This window comes from Triturus cristatus, chromosome 12 (genome assembly GCF_964204655.1).
Source record: "Triturus cristatus chromosome 12, aTriCri1.1, whole genome shotgun sequence".
NCBI classification, from domain to species: Eukaryota; Metazoa; Chordata; class Amphibia; order Caudata; family Salamandridae; genus Triturus; species Triturus cristatus.
The window spans coordinates 770,359,945-770,382,644 of NC_140595.1; the positions used below are offsets into that span (position 1 = coordinate 770,359,945).

At 45.4% G+C, this 22,700-nt stretch overlaps 1 protein-coding gene across 7 annotated transcripts in view; it reads right to left on the reverse strand.

Annotated features, from left to right (window-relative positions):
• CHD3 (chromodomain helicase DNA binding protein 3) overlaps window positions 1–22,700 on the reverse strand; it is a 1,560,957-nt gene that overhangs the window by 306,964 nt on the left and 1,231,293 nt on the right. For all 7 annotated transcript variants that reach the window (XM_085639027.1, XM_085639025.1, XM_085639026.1 and 4 more), the window contains 2 exons: window positions 7,863–8,007; window positions 4,207–4,372 (listed from right to left, as the gene is read on the reverse strand). In XM_085639027.1, coding sequence (XP_085495153.1) covers window positions 4,207–4,372; window positions 7,863–8,007 — 311 coding nt within the window. The remainder of the gene's footprint in view (window positions 1–4,206; window positions 4,373–7,862; window positions 8,008–22,700) is intronic.

Consider the following 22,700-nt stretch of genomic DNA (forward strand, 5'->3'; position numbering starts at 1 on the left):
AATGACGACTTGTTCCACTCGGAGATCAGGGAAGCAATAGAAGATTATTTTGAATTAAATACGGGGTGGGTTGACATGGGCAGTCGTTTGGGAAGCCTTTAAGGCCTACATTAGGGGTGTCTCCATTGCCAAACACGCTGGAGTACTAAAAGACCTCAGAAAGACCTTAGCCTTGACACCACACTGCTGCACTCCCCAGACTTTGAGGGTCACAAACACAGATTGGTGCTGCTTGCGAAATTCCGCGAAGCCACTGATAGGGAAACACATTTTCTCATCAAGTACGCCACGGCTCGTAGATATGGAGAAGGTGAGAGGCCGGGACATACCCTAGCACGGCTATTGAGGCCTCCATATGCCAAGGCATACATCACTGAGCTTAGTACAGACTCTGGAACCCTTCTAAAAGACACAACTGAGATTCACGAGGAAATCCTTGCATACTACGACTCTTTATATACATCTAAAATTACACACGACACTGCTGAACAAGGTCACTATTTTTCAGAGATAGCATTGGTATACCTGGAAAAATATATGCAGGAATTTTTGGTTGAAGCTTTTTCCTCTGACGAACTCAGCAGTGCGATGGATGGAATAAATGGCTCCACTGCGCCTTGCCTTGATGGCTTTTCTGGTGATTTTTACAAACTGTACAAAGACATACTGGCCCCCCTGCTCCTTGAGGTTTATAACGAGGCACTAGAACAGAAACAGCTTCCTCCCAGTCTCAGAGAGGCAGTGATTGTCTTATTGCCCAATTCTGACAAGGATCCCTTGCTATGTGGGTCTTATAGACCATTGTCACTGTTAAATCTAGATTACAAAATATTGGTGACAATGATCGCTCTGCGCCTAGCCCTACTAATGGACAAAATAGTCTCCCCAGTTCAATCTGGTTTCGTTCCCCATAGGTCCACCTCTTTGAATCTGCGCACGCTGTTTGCACTGATACACAGAATTAACCCTACAGTCCCAGCAGCAGCAGTCCTATTGGACACAGAGAAAGCATTTGACTCCTTGGAATGGCCCTTTTTAATATCGGTAATGCACATGCCTAGGGAATTTATGTCCCTGCTATACACTGCCCCCACTGCCAGGATCCGTATAAATTGTACACTATCCCGCTCCTTCACATTATCTCGAGCAACCAGACAGGGTTGCTCCCGATCGCCACTTCTATTCATATTAGCCATGGATCCACTAGTCCGTTTCTGGAGCGGCACATGCAGAGAGGAATCCGATTCAATACAGGGCCTCTATTGGTGTCACTGTATGCAGATGATATTATTCTCTATGTCAGGGACCCGCAGACAAACTTAGATCCGTTAATTAGAGAGATTATTAGATTTGGTTGATTCTCCGGTCTTGGAATAAACTGGCATAAGTCAGTGATATTCCCTCTTACGCCTGCTACAGTACAATGGGACTGTGAATTCCCACTTGCTTGGGGCTCTGACTCGGTTAAATACTTAGGGATCCACATAGACTTGGACACCGCCAAACCTATTAAACTAAATTACGGCAAGGCTGTAAACACGCTCGAAGTGCAGGTGGACAGGTGGCTGAAACTCCCACTTTCCACCGCTGGTCGTATTGCATTGATCAAAATGATTGTTCTTCCCAAATTTCTATATCTTTTTAATAATCTTCCGATACCACTAACAAATCAGTTTTTCACGAGTATATGTTCCCACCTCATTCGACTGACATGGGGGGGCAGAACGCCCAGGGTCTGCTGGGAGGTGATGACATTACCTTATAACAGAGGAGGATTTGGTGTTCCTAATCTTCAGCTATATTAGTGGCGCAGTGCAGTTATGCATACTCCTGGTTTCATCCAGATGCTAGGATCCCATATTTGCGACCAGAAGCTGATCTAGTCTTACCTGCACACTTAAATCAATACTGCCTCTGGGGTTCCCACGAGAGCCGCATGACATTTATACTGTCTCTACCACCAGTTGGGCCTGGCAGAAGCTAAAAAGAGTTTTGGCTCCCCGGCGCTATATTCTCCTGGATTACCAATCTCCAACAACCGTTGGATACCCATTACAGGAGAGAAGATTGTACAACACACACTTTCCAAATACGATTTACACACAATTGGGTACTTTTACATAGGTGGGCACATACTTTCTGTTTCGGAAGGGGACAGGTTTAGTGACGCCTCCTTTATGGATAAATTTGTCCTTAGTCGTGTATGGTCAGCGGTGAGAGATTTGGATCCTGGATTCCCGTTGGAGCCGGAAGCTTTTGCTCCCCTTTCTGTTGTTTTAGATAACTTTGGAGGTGAACACTTAATCTCTAAAATGTACAAAGCATGTGTAGACATAATCCCGATGAATGATTCCAAATTAAGCAAAAATAACTATTGATGGACAGAATGCAGAACAATGTCATACATTCACCCCAGTACAGAGATCTGGGCCTAAATCCATCGTTTCTTTGTTCACCATGCAATTCCAGTTTGGACCCAGCCATATGCAAATCAGTCTTGACCCTGTGCCCAATGGGAACAGTCCAGCCCGGACTGCCAGGCCAGGTCCTCCTTGGACTGGAAACAAGCATCCTAGGACCGGTTTCCCCCCTCTTCAGTCAGGATAGCTTGATTCCAGTGGCATGGAGAGCACGGGACTCACGTCTAATTCCAAATTAAGGGCTTCCTGGGAGATAGATCTAGGGCATCCCATTTTGGACGATCAGTGGGCAGTATGCTGTGGTCAAACCAAGGAGGTATCTCTGAACAGCCGTCACAAACTGATTCATTTTAAATTTATACGGAGAGTGTACATTACCCCCGAGAGGGCACACAGATTAAACACAGATAAACCCCACTGTTGTTTAAAGTGTTAATCCCCGCACGCCGACTTTGCACACCTCACCTGGAACTTTGGCAAAATCACAGCTTATTGGTCCGCAATTTTCCGAGTACTAAAGGAAATTACAGATTTAGACATTGCTCCTACTCCTGAGGTCGCACTATTGGGTTACGTGACTACCATTCCTAAAGCTCTTAGGAAATTTACTGCCATAGGATTACTTTTGGCTAAAACAGAAATTGCAATTAAATGGGGCCGCAAAAACGCTCTGACACTAAAGGAATGGCTAAACAGCCTTGTCTATTGCAACACTAATCTCAATCTGTACTCCACTACGCTACCCAGAGCGTCCCGCCCCAAGGAAATTTGGGGCCCGTTCAAACACTACACGTCATTAGTACAATCGCAAGCTACCACACAACTGGAATGCGGGCTGATGACGACTGGTGTAGGTTGAGATAATATCTATGTGTCAAACCAAAATAATGGAATGGTATTTATTATTCACGCGATCAATGTGTTTATCATTGGACAAAAACTCATACCGGGGATACGAAATGTTGACAGGCTGAAGTGTTGTTTATATAACTGCTGATTTTACATGTGCATTAAGAATAGACTATTGTTGTGATTAACTCCTGAGCGGAACCGACAAGTTTCTTAATTGCTGATGTAACGACATTATCATCTATGCATATATCTCAATATTTGCAAATGCTATGTTATACTTGGAAACTGGTGAATAAACTTTAAAACAAAGTTTATGTTTGGTCCTTTCTTAAGTAAGCACATAGATAGGCTACTAAACTATTTTTTTCTTTTACTTTATAGCTTATGATAGTAATATATACTGCTGTATTATGGTACCATGGGACTCCCACTTCGACGATGGGGAATGATTCAAGCATGTAAATCTATGAAAGATCCAATACTGGATAAAGAAAGAAAATGACACTGTGCAGGAGTAGCCTCTCTATGCTGCTCTGCTCCTTCATTTCCAGGGCAGCACGAGGACGTTGGGAAGTCCAACAGCACTACTTGTCAGCACTCCACAGCAACTGCTTTAAAAAATCTGGATCCAGTCTAGCACCTGGGATTATTCTGAAGGGGAGCTCTCTCCAGTTAGAAGAATAAAACAGAAAGCTCTAACAAGTAATATGAAAAGAAGGTTGATTTGGTTTTGTTGCTACACACAGAATAGGGTCTTACATCTTGGGTTTAACTCTGATCATAATATCTTGATGGTTCAATAAGCGGGTTTGAGTTGAAGTGAATTGTCTTGAGCACAGACATGCAGGTAGTTTCTGAGTGGAAATGCACTTAGAATGGAAATATGCCAGAATCAGTAGGGTGCAATGTTGCAATTAACGCGTCACAACTGTACCTGGTTTGGAGGTGCAAGGGGTGTTGGTGCAGCTTGGATCCGGAGTTGTAGTTGATGTTTTGACGGTAGGCGATGAAGCTCTAGATGATCGCTTGGACTCCACGCTAGGATCTGGCATGAGCTCTGGCATGCTCCATCTTCCATTGATGTGCTCAAACTCCTGGACCTGCCAAATAAATATAGATTACAATAACAAGTTTGAATGCACACTTTAGCAGCAGACTTTCTCCAGAGAATACATAGCATCAAACATCTCTTCTAAGCACATGCACTTTTGAAGATTTTACTTGTATAAAAAGTGCTCAGCAGACTTCCTCTTTCTTGACTACATGTTTCAATAAAAGGAAAGAAGACAACAAAACATAATTAAAGAAGAAAAAACACAATGGTCCAAGTGTGAGAAAGTGGGTTTCTGTTGCAGTAAACCCCCGCTTTAATTTATTTTGCTGCCAGACTACTGATGCTCTTTGACTTGATGTGCTCTGGGGCCCTGTCAATCAGGACCCCAGGGCCTGTGTTCCTTCCCTAAAACTACATGAAGCCTAAACCCAATTGGCATCTCTGGCCACATGTCAGCCCCTGGTAAATGGTACCCTAGGTACCCAGGGCCCTGTGACCAGAAAAGGCCCCTAAGGGCTGCAGCACTTATTGTGCCACCCTTAGAGGCCCTGTACCCTGACACACACACACACACTGCCTTCGCAGGCTTAGTGTCTTGGTGCAGAACAAAACAGAGAGTCGACATGGCACACATCCCTGTGTGCCATACCCACAACACACACTGCCCTGACATACCTCAGTCACCCCTCTAGCTGGGTGCCCTATGCCAGTGGTGTGGGTACAGGTGCATGAACCCTGTACCCCTACAGTACCCAGGTCCATTCCTGGGCACTGTACGTTCAGTGCTGCCATTAAGAGTATATGGTGCTGGGAGGTCGTCATCATGAACTCCACAGCACCATGATGGCTGCACTGAAGACAGAGAAGTTTGATATCAAACTTCTCAGCACATTAAACCCACACTGATGCCAGTGTGGGATTTAATGTAAAATGCATGACAGAGGGCAACTTAGAGCTGCCCCCTGAACCTAACCCACAATCCACGTCCTATCTGAGAGGCTGCCTAGGCTGCCACCCAGCAGACATGTTGCTGGACCCCTGGGTAGAGAGCCACACGCTCTCCTGGGCCTGCAACAATGCACATCCTGGGCGAGGTGCTAGGTCTCCTCCCCCAGGATGGGCAGGGGAAGCTTCAAAGGCATGCCGCCTTTGTGAGCTTCTCCAGGCCACTTGCTGTACTCAGCAACTGGCCCCCACCGGTTCTGACCCCCACTCTGGCGGGCCAGCCTCTGCCAACCCCATCCCTCAGGTGGGGGAGGCGAGGTGAAGCACAACCCCGGACTCTCGCCGTCTTGAGGATGGGGAGCCCTGCCCAATCAGGATTAGGCTCCTGCCGCCCTCCCACTGGAGAGTGGCAGGATAGGGGGTGTACCCACCCCAGGGAAGGGACCCATTGGTCCCTGACCTCTACCTACCTGTAACGCCCCTAAATCTAGTATTTAGGGGCACCCTGAACCTTCCTTCCTCAAATCCAGAATCCGAAACAAGCAAGAAGAACAAGAAGAAAGACCTGCAGTGCAGCTGCTAACAAGAGGACAACACCAACTGACTAGGCCCCAGCCCTACAGGCCTGTCAACCCTCGAACCTGCTCCTGCTAAAACCCGGCTTCTCCAGTGGTCAACAACTTCGAAAACCCCGGAGGACCTGACTGCCTTGTGACTCTAAAAGACTGGGACTCCCACGAGCAGTGGTTCTGCTGAAAGCAAGTAACAAACCCCTGGTGCCAACCAGGAACCGCGACTCCTGCACACTCTGCAACTGCTGAGCCTGGCCTGTGCCTGAGCGGACAAAGACCCCGAGGACATCCCCCCGGTGACTGTGACCAAGAATCCAGCACCCAAGGACCCACCTCGACGCTCCTGACGATGCCTGCAGCCTCAGAACCAGGGACCCCTTCTACCGCGACCAGCAGAGGGTAAGATTTCCCGACGCGAAAAGATACCCCTGCACCCGGCGCCCTGCGGCCCCCTGTGCCAAGCTCCTGGGTGCCTACCTAACCTACAGCTTCCCAAATTACCTCTCGAAGTGGTGGTCGAACCTGAAGAATCTTCGTCCCCGAGCTTGCAGCCTTTGTTCGTCTTGTAGCTTCTCCATTGAAATCCATTGTGCTCCCAACGGCTCAAGAGCACCCTGCACCCAGCCGCCCAAGTGCCCCTGGGAGTGCAACATCTATCCTAATCTACTTCCCCACTTGCCCTGTGTGAGTGACCAGGAGCCCAGCTCCCACAGCCACGTGGCCTGCTTGCTAGCAGCCACCAACCAAAGGCCCCCCTGCCCGCCATAGGCTAACATTGGGCCCAACTCTCTCTGCACCCGCCTGCCCTTGTGCCACAGAGGGTGTAACAACTGTACCTACCTGACCCTGGGAGACCCCTGAGTCTATGTCCAGAACCTTAACTCTGCCAGTCGAGTACTTACCTAAAAGCCGATAACTCACTTTTTCTCCATAGGGTAACATTGACTGGTTTCACTTGGAAATTCTTTTAAGTGTCGAGTTTTGAAACTAAAATATTCACTAAAAATCAGCCAATCAACGAAAACGAAATTACTCACCTGTTATCAGGAGATATCCCAGTGCTGGATCTTGGTGCCCAGCACTGACCCTGATAAGTAATTACAACCGTACTTACCGATAACTTGATTTGCCTCCATATGATAACATTGCCTAGTTTTTGCCAGAAATTCTTTTGTGTCGATTTTGGAAACGTACAAATATTCCTTAAAAATCGCCTATGTAACAAAAACGATTTCTTTCAACTGTTTACAGGAAATGCACCAGGGTTGAATCCAGGATCCAATCCTGAGTAAGAAAATCATACGCAAAGTAACTGTAATTGCATTTACTTAAAAAGTCCCATTGAGCTCAATGTTATAATTGTGTTTGAAATGTGTTGCCTATTGCATCAACTGTAACAATTGCATTCAAAAGTCTATTGCCTATTGAAAATATTTAACTAAAGCATCTAATTCTGAGAAAGTATATTTTGATACCTATTTGTGTTTCTAAAATAAAACAATTATATATTTTCATATACAAACCATTGGCCTAGAGTTCAGTTCTTGAGTGTGTGAGACTATTTGCTGACTGAGTGTGTACAACAAATGCTTTACACTATCCTCTGATACTGCCTTACTGCTCGACCAAGCTACCACTTTAGAGAGTAAGGTTATATCTAACTTTAGCCTCTGCCAAACCTCTGGGGACTGTGGACTCTGTGCACACTGAACCTTACTTTGGTGCAGTATATACAGAGCCACTTTCTTACACCAAGAGGCTTATAAAAGCTCTTTTCATTAAGATGAAAAGTTCCCCTGTACTAGAGAGAAATGTATGGCTAGCATCCACAAATAACCAAAAAGTCAACCTCCCTATAAATTTTGTACAACAGTGTTTATTTCCACAAGTCTGAGTTGACGTAATTCGATCAAATTCACCCCTTCACTGTTAACAAATCTCATATTATTACCTTCACCCCTCATCATAGAAACCACACCTCCCCCTGACATTCATATGCCTATTGTACAAGCACCATACCTTTTTTTTCACAAGGGACATAACCCCAATTCGTGTCAGGACTTGCTGTCTGGAGAGTCCCTCTCGTGGCACTCCATCTGCAAATGTTTCTGACCCATCGGCCCCTGGTTCACAAAGATGTCTCATGAAGAGAGACACATAGGCCCTGTAGGGAAGGTAGGTCATTCTGCATTAGAAACAGCACTTATTTCAACAATGACACAAAGAGATCTTTTAAACAACTTTTTACCAGGCACTTCAGAAAGCATGGTCAGTAATGTCAAGCTCCTCTACACTGCAAGCACAACGCAAGTTAGTAAGCCTTGTTGATTCAATACAAAAAAACAAAAATTTGAGATTATGATAGTCTTTATTGGATAGAAAATAAAAATAACAAGCATTGGCATAGCCAATAGGTCTCGCTTTTGGGACCTTAAGTGTTTTCTTAGAAGTAATTTTGTTGGAGTGAGTGGTATTATGTGGGATGTATGTTGTATTTATTGGTTTGTTATTATGTGTTATGTAATTATATGGTTGTGGTAGAAGGGTAGAGGGACCTTAACTGGTGCTCAAACACCAGTGTTAATTATTAAATACCGCTGCTAAGCACTGTGAACCACCGGCTCCAATTAAGCGCTGGTATTATATGTTGTGCGTGCACAGTAGGCGCTTCAAAAACATTATGTGCCATGGTGCAAGTAAGTGTTCCATTTGCCCCCACTTAATGGGCAGGTGACTATTCCCAATCTATCTGCCCAGGCTGCCCGAGCGAAGGCAATCCGCCTGGAATGGAAGGGCTTCTGAGGCGGACGCTGCATGGATTTCCACAACATCATGCCATCCTCGGTGGCAGTAAAAGCGACCTCTCTTAGTAAATGCCAGTGCTAAGCACCGGGAACCACCGGCTTCAATTAAGCGCTGTTATTACTTTTTGTGTGCAAGCTCCAGGCGCTTCTAAAACACTGTGTACCATAGTGCTAGTAAATGTTGCATTTTGCGGGGTCTGTTGCTGGCTACAACGGAGCAGGGGTTGGGGTACATTTTGCCAGTATCAGCCCGTGTTTTGCTGAGAGGTGTCACAGATATGCACTATAGTTAGCGATTTTGCGACCTCTATGGCCATGCGTAAAAGATGGACAACTTTGGCATTAGGGGGACACAACAACCCAAACAGAACTAAGGTTTTGCTTTCGATAAGTAGGGTGGAGGAGACGCTGCCTTGTTTAGAAACACCTTGTGACACTGCCTGAAAACAGCCTAAGGCGAGGTGGGTGGGAAGGTGGGAGGTGGAGGGTTTGTAGCGCAAGTAATTAGAAAGGGCCCTGGAGTCATTTCATGGCCTTATCTGTCCCAACAAGTCTGCAGACAAGGGCCATGTGTCTACAAGTAATTTTAAAAAAAATAAGGTCGTAAAAACATCCGAAAGGAGGATAGCAAAAACAAGCACAAGGTTTGATGCAAAGTGCTGTTAGAATGTGGCAGTGAATTTTACACTTATTGTAGGCTTTTATTAAATACACGTCACTGTTCTGAGAACACGTTACTGGGGTAGTTTCGATAGACCATGGCAGCCCTTGAGATGTAAAACGATCATGGACAGTAACTTCGACAACATATGAGTTTACAGCAATCTACAGCATTTGTAACCCTGTGTGTGTCCTTACAATGCGTCTTTGGCGCCCTGAGCCCCAGACACACTGCCGGCCTGTTGTGGGCTAATAATGCCACAGGATTAGGTCCATCTGTGAAACCTCAACATCCACGGCAATACCGCATCATTATATGTTATGGGGCTGATCGAATCCACAAGAAATCCAGTTAGAAAATGTACAAGCCCAGTCACTATGGATGTACCCAAGGGATAAACTGGAAAGAGCACAGTGTTCAAAGCTGAAGCACGGGTCGCATCTAACTGCTAACCTTGCACCAATAAATTAATTTAGAGGGTTTCACCATGGAGAATATGAAGAGATGGAATGAATTAAGGAATAACATTAATTTAAATCTAACATGTGAAACAAAATCGGAACAGAAACTTTTAGAAGCGACATCCTCAAAACGGAAAAATTAACAGGAACATAAAGAAAAAGTTAATGCGACCGCGCTAGGAATGCAGCTGCAGTGATACCGGGTTGCATGGTTTGGGTGCTGGAACTGAAAGGCTTGTCACTTTCGTTGTTGCCGTGAACGGTACGCAGTCGTGAGAATAAAAGGAAAAGCTAATTAAAACAAGCGCGCTCGACTCGCGCTGAAAGGAGGCAGCAGGGGGAGGGGAGAGAGGAGGGGGCCTGCGTCAGATTCCCTTGCAGGAGCGAGCGGCGCAAGGAGCGATAATTAATAACATATGGCGCAAAAGCTCATTCCCACAAGGGAATCGTCAAACATGCACGCGTTGCCATTGCAAGCAATGCAACGCGTGCCCGTTTTTGCCGGCAAAGCTGTGTCAATTACTAAAGGTCTTTTTCCTATGCAACGCTTGCGCACTGCGTAGGCGAGACCTAAAAAGCAAATGTGGTGCAATACATTAGCTTTTAACACACTGGACAGTAGTTAGTCCAAGCAGGTATTTTAATATTCAGCAACATGGAAGCTAAACTTTACTGTTGTTTTTAAAGCACCAGAGCAACAAGCAAGATGGGCCATGCCGACCAAATATACACATAGATGCTCAAGAGGAGACCTGAGGCCTCTGCTCTCCACCACTCCCAGGTGGCTACCCCAGACCAAACATTATGCATTGGTCACCACTGTCAGCTTTTGGTGAGATAGGGAGGAAGGTCTGCCGCTTACTCAATCGCAGTCCAGTAACCATCACTGCATATCTTTTGCAGTCTCCTACGAGATCTGGACATAGTCGGAGAGATTTCCTTGAGGCTGGGCCTACTGAGACTTAAGATCTCACTGCAGAGCCTGCATATGTCACCTGGTGCGTTTGACCAGAAGGATGCGAGGAAGCCATCCAACCCAGCAGCCTCAACCTCACTAAAATCCTGGATTAGGCTCAAAGTTCGAGATCATAGCCTGAATCTCTTGGACTCTACTTTCCAGGGAAAAGGCACATAAGTGAACCGCTCTGATGAAGAGAAGCATATGAGAAGGAGTCAGGTGTGATTGTGAATCCCAAATATGAACGGAAGTTTGCCGTAGGCTCGAGGTGGTTTTGGACTGCCTGGGGTGAGCCTGCCTTCAACAGCCAATCATTGAGGTAAGGGAAAAAATAAGTAACTTACCTGTAACTGTAGTTCTTCAGTATTGGAATCTTTCATAGATTCACGTTTGTATCATTCCCTGTTGTCGAGATGGGAGTCCCACTGTACCTTAGGAAAGCAATACAATTATAGGTATAGACTAGAAAGGCCATAGGCCCTTCAGTTTAGTAACATATCATAGTCATTTTTTTAAAAGAAAGCAAACTTAAGTTTTAACCAATCAGGTTGCACCACCCTCTGGAACTCTCATGTGAGAAGCCCCAGCACCTCATATCTTTAAAGCACGAGTGTAAACAAACCCTCACTGAGAGAGAAGGTGAGCTTCCCAGGGGAGGCGGGTGGGTCGCATGCAAATCTATGAAACATTCCAATACTGGAGAATTACAGTTACAGGTAAGCAACTTAGGGCCTGATTTAGATCTTGGCAGATGGGATGTTCCATCACAAATGTGCTGGATATCCCGTCCGCCCTATGACCAGTGCATTATATCCTATGGCACTTCTAATACGGTGGAAGGGATGTCTGTCACGTTTGTAACGGAGTATCCCATCTGCCATAATCTGAATCAGGCCCTTATTTTCTTACTCCAGTATTGTATCTTTGTAGGAAATTGCCCCTTTTGCATGGTTATCCCCAACTTTTTGCCTGATGTCTGATGCACTTTGACTGAGTGTGCACTGGGTCCCTCCTAATCAGGTTCCCAGTGCCTGTGTTCTTTTCCAAAACTGTACCTTTCTTTCCACAATTGGCAAATCTCTGGTCCACATGCAAGTCTATTGTAAAAGGTACTACTGGTGCTAAGGGCCTTGTGGCCCGAGAGGGTCTCTAACGGCTGCATAATGTATTGTGCCACCCTCAGAGACCCCTCACCAAACACATACACACTACCATTCCAGACTGTGTGTTTTTGTGCAGCTTAAACTGAAGAGTTGACATGGCACACATCCCTGTGTGCCATGCCTGCAAAACACTGCCTGTGGCATAAGTAAGTTACGCCTCTAGCAGGCCTGACAGCCCTAGGGCAGGGTGCACTATACCACAGGTGAGGGTACAGCTTCATGAGCAATATGCCCCTACAGTGCCTGTGTCCATTCGCAGACATTGTAAGTGCAGTAAAGCCATATTGAGTACACGGACTGGGATTTTCTCATTACAAACCCCACAGCTCCAAGATGGATTTACTGAATGCTAAGAAGTTTGGTATCAAACTTCTCAGCATATTAAACCCACACTGATGCCAGTGCTGCATTTATTACAAAATGTACTCAGAGGGCATCTTAGAGATGCCCTCTGAAGAACTACCAACTCCCTTGTGTCCAGATAACTGGTCTGCACCAGCCTGACACACACAGATGTGTTTCTGACAACCCTGAGGTGGGAGCCCTTATGCTCTGGTGGGTGAGGAACAAAGGCTGCTTGGGGTGGAGGTGCTTCTCATCTACTCCCAAGCAGGAACAGCATTCAGGGCAGTGAGCCGCAAAGGCTTCCAGCTCTTTGTTATAATAGCCAGGGCCTCTCCAGCAAGAGAAGATGTCTGCCCCCCTGAACAAGCCCCTCTTTTGCCAGCAAGGTCGGTGGGAAAATCAGTAGTCAGGAGAGGTGTGTGACCTCTCAGCCAGGACAACTCCTAAGGTGTCCACAGATGAAGTAACCCCCCTTCTTAGAAAATCCTCCATGTTGGATGGAAGGATTTTAGCTAATCAGGTTAGAGGATGCCCCCTTCCCAAAGGGAAGGGACATACAAAAGGTAAAGTCATCCTAAAGGCAAGTAGCCCTTTGGCTACTACCTTTCAGTACCTGTAATGCCCCTTATTTCAGTATTTAGGGACACCCCAAACTTTGATCCTCGGATTCCTGCAATCTACGAAGAAGACAACGTGCAGCAAAGCTTGGAGATTATGACTGACTTAGCCCCAGCCCTACCAGTCTGTCTCCAGCTTTAAAGACTCTGCATTAAGACGACGCCTGTCCTGTGTCCAGCAACTTCCAGAACCTGAGAATGACTGCCCACTCTTCAACAATGACCAGATCTCCCAAGGACAGCGGCCCTCTCCAGAAGAATACAACTACCAGGCCTCCAGATGGAACCGCTATCCCTGCCCACTCTGCACCCGATGCACAAGGCCCGAATCTGAGTGGCTTATCTGCCCAGTGAAGTCTAACCAGCAATCTTGACATCCTCAGCCCCGACTTTGGGGAGCCCAGCCGATAGTGTTCAGGCCTCCTCTGACATCGCAGCTTACCTGCTCAGCCTGTGGTCACCTTCGTCCAGCCTCCTGGTCCAAGTCTGTAGCCTCTTTGTGCAACCATGATCCCTATTTGGTTGCATTGGGCACGCTGCACCCGGCCACCCTTGTGCCACTGGTGGTGTAAGGTTGGTGTTGCCTTGTGGGCCCCATGTGCTTGCTTTAACCCCTGCGGCAAGTGCATTTAAACCACGATAACCTACCTGCAGCCTGCATCTCTTGCAGGTGCCCCAAGTCTCCCCTGACTAACATTGGGCCTAGTGACTCTGCACCCAGCTGCCCCAGTGCCATTGGTGGTGCAGTACCTACCTTGATCTGACCCTAGCCCATTGTTGGTCTAAACCCCCGTAGGCTGGATGTGTAAGTCGAGTACTTCCCTGTAAATGCGCATAACTGTTTTCCTTCAATAGAATTGCACTACATTTTTTCCTATTTACACTAAGGGATAGATTACAAGTCTAGCGGTCCACATGGGGGCATAGCAGTGGTAGTCTTCCGACCGCCCTACTACAATTAAGGTGGTCGGGGCACCATTGCCCCGCCGCAGCCACCAGGGTCTCACCAAGCATATTACAAGTTTCCTATCCGCCACGCTTTTCATGGCGCTTCCTCTGCCATGAAAACCGTGGCGGAGAGGAAACCCCAGTTCCTGCACGGCATGGACTTTATGTGTTTGGCATTCCCACTGAGGTGCCCATTATCTGAGTCACCGCCGTGGGAACATGAAAAAAAGACAGCCAGACGCGAGAAACACTCGTAATTTGGCAGGCAGCCCCACCACGGGTTTGGTGGTGGGACGAACCCGGCGCCGCACTGCCAAACTCCTAATCAGGCCCTTAGTGTCTATTTTCTGTATTGCTCAGTACTGCTACTGTTGATTTGGCTCCACAAAGTATTTTCAGACTCACTGTAAAGTATTTTACTTCCTCTGCAAATACATTCCTACTGTATATGACAAGTACTGCTATTTGAAACGTATATTTACCTGCAACGGAGTTCCTTGGTGCTAAAATAAAAGTAACAAAGTAATATTGTTTTATACAAAACAATTGGTCATGGATTCAGTCTTTGAGTGTGTGTTATCATTTCTGTGTACAACAAATGCTTAACATAGCCATCCGATAAGCCTAACTGCTCAACCACACTACCACAAAAGAGAGTAATGTATTATCTACTCCTCTGTAAAGCCTCTAGGGATTCACTGAACTCTGTGTACACTATACCTTACTTTGGCATAGTATATACAGAGCCAGCTTCCTATAATCTTTCTTAAATTCACATGCTTGAATCAGATTAAACGACAGCTGAGTTGCACATTTTTCCACAAAATCTAGCATCTTGACATGTAGGAAAAGAAACATACATTTACATAGCTATGTATTGAAATATAGGTAGAATAACATTCTAGAAATGCATATAACTACAATGCAAAATATGCATAACAGGTAAGAGGATGGTGGGAAGAAGGAGACGGTTCACCTTCACTGGAAATGATGTCGTAACACCCCTTGGCCCACTGCTGCATCACTGTGAACTGCTGATTCCAAGCAGTAGTGCTGCGTAAAGGTATGTCTATCCTTCCAGGTAGCTGGCCGGAAAATTTCTTGAAGAGACATACTGGCAAACAGCACCACTGAAGTAGACATAGTTCTTGTAGACTGAGCACACACCGAGGTGCGTAATGGTCTGCCTGCTTTCTGGTTGACAGAATTGAATGGTGCTGGATATCCATCTAGCAATGCTCGGCATGGAGAGAGGATATCCTTTCCTTGGAGCACTGTATGCTACAAATAGTTGGATTTGCAAAAGCTCTTTGTTTTGCACAAGTTTAACTTTAAACATCTTTTGACATCTAAAGATTGTAATGTCCTTTCAGCTGGGGTCTTAGAGTCTTGCAAAACGTTTTTCAGAATTAGAGGTTCATTGAGGTGAAAGTCTGATGGGACTTTAGGAATAAACTTTGAGCAAAGAATTACCCTATTGTCCCTAAATTGAAGGAAAGGTTCCTGAATGGTGAGAGCCTGTATCTTGCTGACTCTTCTGGCTGAGTTTAAGGCCAACAGGAGAGCTACCTTCCAGGACAGAAATGTAATATCTGCTCTGTGGATGGGCTCAAGAGGGTCGTTCATAAGTTGTGAAAGTACAGAATTGAGTTGTCAAAGCGGAGGAGGAGGCCTTGGCGGTGGGAAGACCCTGAATAATCCTTTGAGGAATTGTTTGTCGAGTCAGGGAGACAATAATCAAGATGATGTGGGTGATCTCCTGAAGCTGGAAATGGCTGCTAAATGGACTTTAATGGATGCATGAGCTAGGCCAGATTGTGCCAGAAGCAGAAGATACAGGAGGATTTCTTCTGGGGAAGAGGAAAGTGGATGCATCTAAGCACTTTGCCTCCATATGCAAAATCTTTTCCACTTCAGGTGATAGGTTTTATTTGTACTGTCCGCGCAAGCTCTGTCTAAGACGTTCCTGCAGTCTGGTGAAATGTTAAGATGCGCAAATTCGCTGAATTCAGGAGCCTGGCTGACAAGCGAAGTGACTTGGGATGGTATTCAGACAAAATATCAAAACCAAAATATCGTCATACCAAAATATTGTGTCTAAAATAGTGTGATATAGAAATATCGTCTGCAAGAATATCGTTGTCAAGAATATTGATATTATAGAATTTGTAATTAATATTAATTACTTAATTGATAAATATTTATGTTCATTGTGTAAGTATTTTTTTTACACTAAATTGTAGGCGCGGTTTGTGAGTTTTGTAGGGGTAAAGGGTGAAAAGTAAATTAATTATGATCAATTATTAAATAATTTTAAGTAAATTATAATGACTTAATTGATAAATAGTTATGTTGTGTAAGTAATTTGTTTTAAAAAATAAGTTTCAGATGCGGATTGTGGGTTTTGAAGGGGTATAGGGAGGTAAGTAAATTTATTTTAATGAACACTTTCCCCTATTGTTGCACTGACTGGAGTGGAAATGGTAAATTTTACCCCTCCGCAATTCAACACTTTCACTACTGTTGCAATCACTGGACTGGGAATAGCAAATTTTATCCCTCCGTAATCCAACACTTTCACTACTATTGTACTGACTGGAGCGGGAGTAATACATTTTACCCCTTTGCAATCCAACATTTTTCCTACTGTTGCATTGTGTGCAGTGCAATAGTTATTTAACCCTCATGAGTGCAACAATTTCCCTATTATTGCACTGACTAGAGTGAGAATAGAGAATGTTACCCCTCCACAAATAAACATTTTCCATACTGTTGCACTGCATGGATGGGAGTAGTACATTTTACCCCTCCTGAGTCCAACATTTTTCCTACTGTTGTATAAATTGGAATGGGAATAGTGTATGTATTATTTACAGGATTTTATACTATACTTTACTTCATAGAGAAATGGGAGTTTGTGAAAATCCCTGCACCGTGTGGCAGGCAATACACAGTGCTGGGATTTAGAGGGGACACCATAGGTGGTCCCCTGGCCCAAAACCAGAGGCTGCAGAGGGAAGGGGACTCTGATAGGGGTCCCCATAGTTGTTTTCCAAGAGGCTTTCCATGTCGGAAAACCCGACATTGAAAGCCTGTAGGAAACCAACATCATAATCCCTATGGCAGAAACGCCGTACGTAAGGGATTATATGGTGGTTTCCGACTGACCGACGGGCTCCTTGAGCCCATCGGCAGCCAGCTGATTGACTGGCCGGATTGAATTCCCCACTGTAATTGTAATGCGGCAGTTAGAATTCAAACCAAGGATGTGGGTCGGAAAGCCTCCGAACTGCCCTGTCTTCTTAACACTGCCGCTCCTGCTAGTTGTTGGAAACCAGAACTGGCAATGTCCATGGTGCCATCAATAATTTCAGATGATGTGCACTCAACCTCCTGCAAGAGTTTCTTGGCTTCAGCTTTAACGTCCTATGGAAGATTGTCTAAGGGCCTAATTATGACTTTGGCAGTTTCGGAGCGGGGACACCACAATTCCGCCCGCTCCAAGACCTCCAAAGCCATTAAAGACCACCTGCCACAGTACAACTTATTTTGACTCTGGTGGGTGGTTCTTTGGCAGTCCCACTGCAGTGCCTTTGAAAAAGGCACCGCAATGGGAGAATCAAAGGCAGTTACTGCAGGGCATCGACTATTAAGTCGATGCCCTGCAGGAACTAGGAGTGCATGCACACAGGGGGACACAACATGTGCCCCGCTGCATGCACCTCATGGCGCAGAGGCAACAGGGTGCCCTGTAGGGCCCCCTTTGTTTCCTCACTGCCACACTTTTCATGGCGGTGAATGCAATCACATCAGCTATCTGTTACGCCTTAAAGATTCTGAGGAAAATCTTCTTCTTTATACCACCTGACCTACAGAAAACAGTGGTCTTGGCATTAGTTCTGTCAAGGCTGGACTACTGCAACAGCCTTCTGATCGGAATTAATAAAGCCCTCCTCGTCAAAATGCAGGTCTTGCAGAATTCAGCCGCCTGCTTGCTAGTTAAACTACCAAAATATGCTTCTGCAAAGGCAGCTCTTAACTCTCTTCACTGGCTCCCGGTGGAAAAGAGGATCAAGTTCAAGGCTCTCTGCATCGCCTTTAGGGCTCTGCACACCCAGGGCCCTGCATATCTGATTGACCACTTTCGCAGGTTTACTCCTCCAAGAATACTGCAGTCCTCTTCCCACTGGCTGGTGGAAGTTCCCAAGGCACATCTTTCCAACTGGGGTGGCAAAAGCTTCCTATACATTACCACCAGATTGTGGAATCAACTGCCACTCTCACGGAACAACTCACCAGACCTGATATCCTTCAAGAAGGGTCTGAAGACTTGGCTTTTTAAGGCCTAGTAATAAGCGGCGACTAGTTTCTCTTCCCTATTTTTTCCCCTTTTTTAGTCTTGGTTCCCAATGGCTGGCAGGAGGTTGGATGTTAGCACCTAGACGCCGCTGTGTATTAGTTGCGCTTTATATATATATTACCTACTGGCGGTCGCCAGTAGGTAGTTATAGTTAGGACCACGTTTCCATAGGAAATCCGCAACATTCTATTTTGAATAACTTTTGCGCCGGTCGACGAATCCTCGCGTATTTTTCAAAATAGGTGGGGCGCTACGCTCCGCTCCTACCCTGAAAGTCTCGGGGGGATTCGTCAAGCGGGGGCTGAGATAAAAGGGGGGTCCCAAAACGCGTTTTTCCCATGCATTTTTCCGTAGGACCTTTAGACACAGCTACAGCCCGAACGGCTGAACAGAATTACTTGAAATTTGGCAGAGAGGTAGTCCTCAGGTCAAGGAAGTGCCTTTTGTAGGTTTGGTGTAAATCTGTTCAGTAGATTCTGAGAAAATAGCCTTTAAATCAATATATATATCTGAGCCAGCTTACGGTGCGCTTACGGTGCGCTTACCGTACGCGTACGGTGACGTGCGCGAGCGCGATTCTGATTGGCTCTTAGATCTTAGTAAACATTCGAATCGGCCGAAACCAGGAAGCGGCGGCCGCCATTTTCTCTCTCGCACTCTGAGTGGGGCAGCAGTGATATACGGGCCCCCAAACAACCCCCAAGGCCAAAAAACAAATTTTTTTTTTTTTCGAAAAATCGCCGATTATGCTTACCGTACGCGTACGGTAAAAATTTGTTTAAAAAAAAAAATTATCCACACTCTCCCCACCCCATGTTCAAATGGTGCCCGTGCATGGCTTAACAATTAAACGAAAATAATAAACAAAACATTTCACAACGATGCGCATAATATGTCCCCCATGTGCGCACGGTGCGCAAAGCGCATCGTGCGTACATGGCCCATCCCGCATAATGTGGGCACGCGGTGCGCGCGTGCATGGCACTAACTGCGTAAAGTGGGCGCGCGGTGCGCGAAGCGCACCGCGTGCTCACTGTGCGCGCACGGTGCGCGAAGCGCACCGTGCGCGCACGGAACGAACTGCGTTAACTGGGCGCGCACGCCACGAATGGCGTAAAGTAAGTTAGCATTTAAAAAACCGTACAAATTCACTGAAAAAACCATAGGTTTCACACACATTATAGTTAGGAATTAGCATTTAAAAAACCTTGCAAATTCACTGAAAAAACCATAGGTTTCACAAATGTTATAGTTAGCTGTACATTTTACTGATAAAAAACCAATGAAATTCCCCCGTTATAGTTACTGTAGGCAACTATAACTCACGCGACCGTAATGCTCTGCTGATGACATATGTGTCTTTATGAAAAAAAAATATTTGTAATATATGTATAGCTAAAATTTAATGGAAGAAGACATGGGCAAATAAGTGTCTAAATACAGTATTAGCATCAGCAGAGCATTACGGTCGCGTGAGTTATAGTTGCCTACAGTAACTATAACGGGGGAATTTCATTGGTTTTTTATCAGTAAAATGTACAGCTAACTATAACATGTGTGAAACCTATGGTTTTTTTCAGTGAATTTGCAAGGTTTTTTAAATGCTAATTCCTAACTATAACGTGTGTGAAACCTATGGTTTTTTCAGTGAATTTGCAAGGTTTTTTAAATGCTAATTCCTAACTATAACGTGTGTGAAACCTATGGTTTTTTCAGTGAATATATGTATATATATATATATATATATATATATATATATATATATATATATATATATATATATATATATATATATATATATATATATATATATATATAAAAATAAGTGTGGAGGGGAGGAAACTCCATTATGCTTGGTGGCGCCGCATCACACTGACAGCATAATAGGGGCCTCAGACTGCAGCGTCACTGCCAGGGATCGTGGATCCCTGGCGGAAGCAGTAGTCACGTGATGGTCTAACCGCTACAGTCCTAATGCGGCGCGCGAACCGCCACCAAGAGTTTGGCGTTTCATTGAACCAGCGAACTCATAATAAGGGCCTTAGTATGGAGGGATATCGGATCACATCTTGAGATTGTATCACCGGAGAACAGCCAAAGAGTTTGCCGCCCTTACTGTTAAGTGCTTACATTGAAGAAAAACGCTTTCTGATGTTATCAAGGCACCTACCCTCTTTGTCTGGAGGCGTTGAAATTCGTGCTGAAGGGTTTTTAGATCGGCGCTGGGCCACCTGTGTGATTACGGAATCTGGTTTGGGGTAGCCCGTGAGACATGCAAGAGTATTTTACGGATCCTTGTACTTTTTATCCAGGCATGGTAACACCGCAGCAACTGTGGCTGGATTTTAGTTCACCTTTATACCCTCATCCCAGATGTAATCAACATTGGGAATAGCCATAATGATTTTGCGAAAGGGCTCCTTAAAATCATAAAGAAAACAGTCTGTTGGTTGAGTAGGCATGGGAAGTTTGAACCTACTTGCTGCTTTTTCGCGAAGGTTACGAAACCCCCTATGTCCACGGGAGGAGAATACACAGGAGGAGGCGTTGAAGATGATGGCATTGATAGAAGATATTAATCCCATTCAGTATGAGCATCATGGAGCTCACCCTCCTCTCTGTCATCATCTGAAGATCTGGGATCCTGGAGCAGAGCTGTTTGCTGAGTGTGCCATGTCAATGGAGGCATAAGTAATTGCAGAGAAGCTTATGCTGTCGACGGCTGCAAAGGTGAAGACTTTGCAGGTGGAGAAGTGTGTCTTGTGGAAGGGGACGTTGGAGGGATACGCCTTCCATAATCTCCTAATATGAACTGCAGGTCAGAAACGAGTGGTGAAGGAAGACACACCATTTCTTCCTGATATTGCTGGTGGAATTATTCTGGTGGAGCGTTGTACCCCTGGTCGTAATATTCACCCTTGTCGTACTCATCCTCTTGACATTTGACATGCAGCTCAGATGAACTGTGCGCAATGCCAAAAGTACCATCGTCATCGGAGTCATCCTCTTCTAAAAGGTGGGTAGGCAGCAATGGTGACACCCTACTTGGTGAAGAATAAGCAGGTGAGAGATGCTTTGATTTTTTCATGCTTTTGTATCTTTTCTAGAATTTTTCCTCTCGTGGACGAGTATGTCGTCAAGATCGTGGACGGTGTTTTGAGTGAAGACGCTGCCGAGGCTGCTTTTGCTGTCGACTGGAGTGCCGTCGTCAATGTCATCATCAACGAGGTTGAATCTATCTTGAGCGTCGGTGGTATAGGAGGTTTAATTTGTCGACGAGGAGGTCATTGAGAAGGATGTGGTCGTAGACAGAGTGGATATGATACTGTTAGTGGATGCCGTAGACAAAAAGGTGAATGTCTTTGTCTTTGAGGGCGGTGATGACGATTTTCTCATCAATGGTGAAAAACTCACCAACAATCTCTGCGTCGATGGAGTGGATGAAATCTTTTTTGAAAGTGTGACGAATCTGAGGTGTAGGAGGCTTAGACCTTGATTTTTCAGGTCTTTTTGAGGAAAAAGTTGGATCTTTCTTCTGCTTTTCCCTTGAGGAAACCTCAACTAATGAGGGGTCTTTTTAGAGGAATTGTTTTTAGGAGGTTCCTGAGAAGAATGAGAATGGGAAACTTCTCTCTCTCTTTTTTGAGACCTCTTTGAGGAAGATGAAGAATCTTCACTGTCATCATCTGACACAGACTCCTTTCCGGTTTTAAGTTTTTGGAGCCATGACAGCAGTCTACCTTCAACGTCTTTCAAGGTTTTTGAAGAGAAGGTATGACATACCTTGCAGTCCTTGGCCTTGTGAAATGGATAAAGGCAGTATATGCAGGTTTGATGAGGGTCATCAGAGAATAAAGCTTCTTTCTACCACAAGTACCACAGGGTCGAAATAGACCTTTCTTTGCTTTTTCTGACATGTCAAAAGTCACGTTTAGGGCAATGAAAGAAAAATGCTACTTACCAGTATGCATCTGTTCTTGGCATGTAGAGCTGCAGATCCACACACTATGCACAGATCACCATCTGGTGTTGGGCCCGGATGTTTGCACGTGTTTTTGTCCTGGAAAAGTCTTTGGAAGTCACGAGATAGGTGACTCCTCCTTTAGATGATAGTGCACATGGGCATCAGCTCCATCTTCAGCAGGGGAATGATGTAATTTTGTGAGAAACAGACAGTGCTTAATTTGTGCCGGTGCTTAGCACCGGTACTTATAGTTCAGCGTCGGGTCTATTGAATTTTTCTCCCCTGGGCCCAGTAATTATTTAAAGAAAATGTACGTACCTATCCTGTTCCCAATTCCGTTTGGATGCCTGCCTGGTTTGTCAGGAGAGAACGGCCCACCCAGGTCCATGCATGATGACTGCATCATGTTAGTGATGTCAGCAGTCACGCATGCCTTTCACCACAAAGTGTTGTCATGCTCCTTCCGTTTGGATGATTGTAGATGAGGGCGGGCTGATAGTGATGTGGGGGCAAGACAAGCTGGGAAAGTTCAAGACGTGCCGCTGAGGCCTGTTAGATTTCTTTTGGCCATGCAAC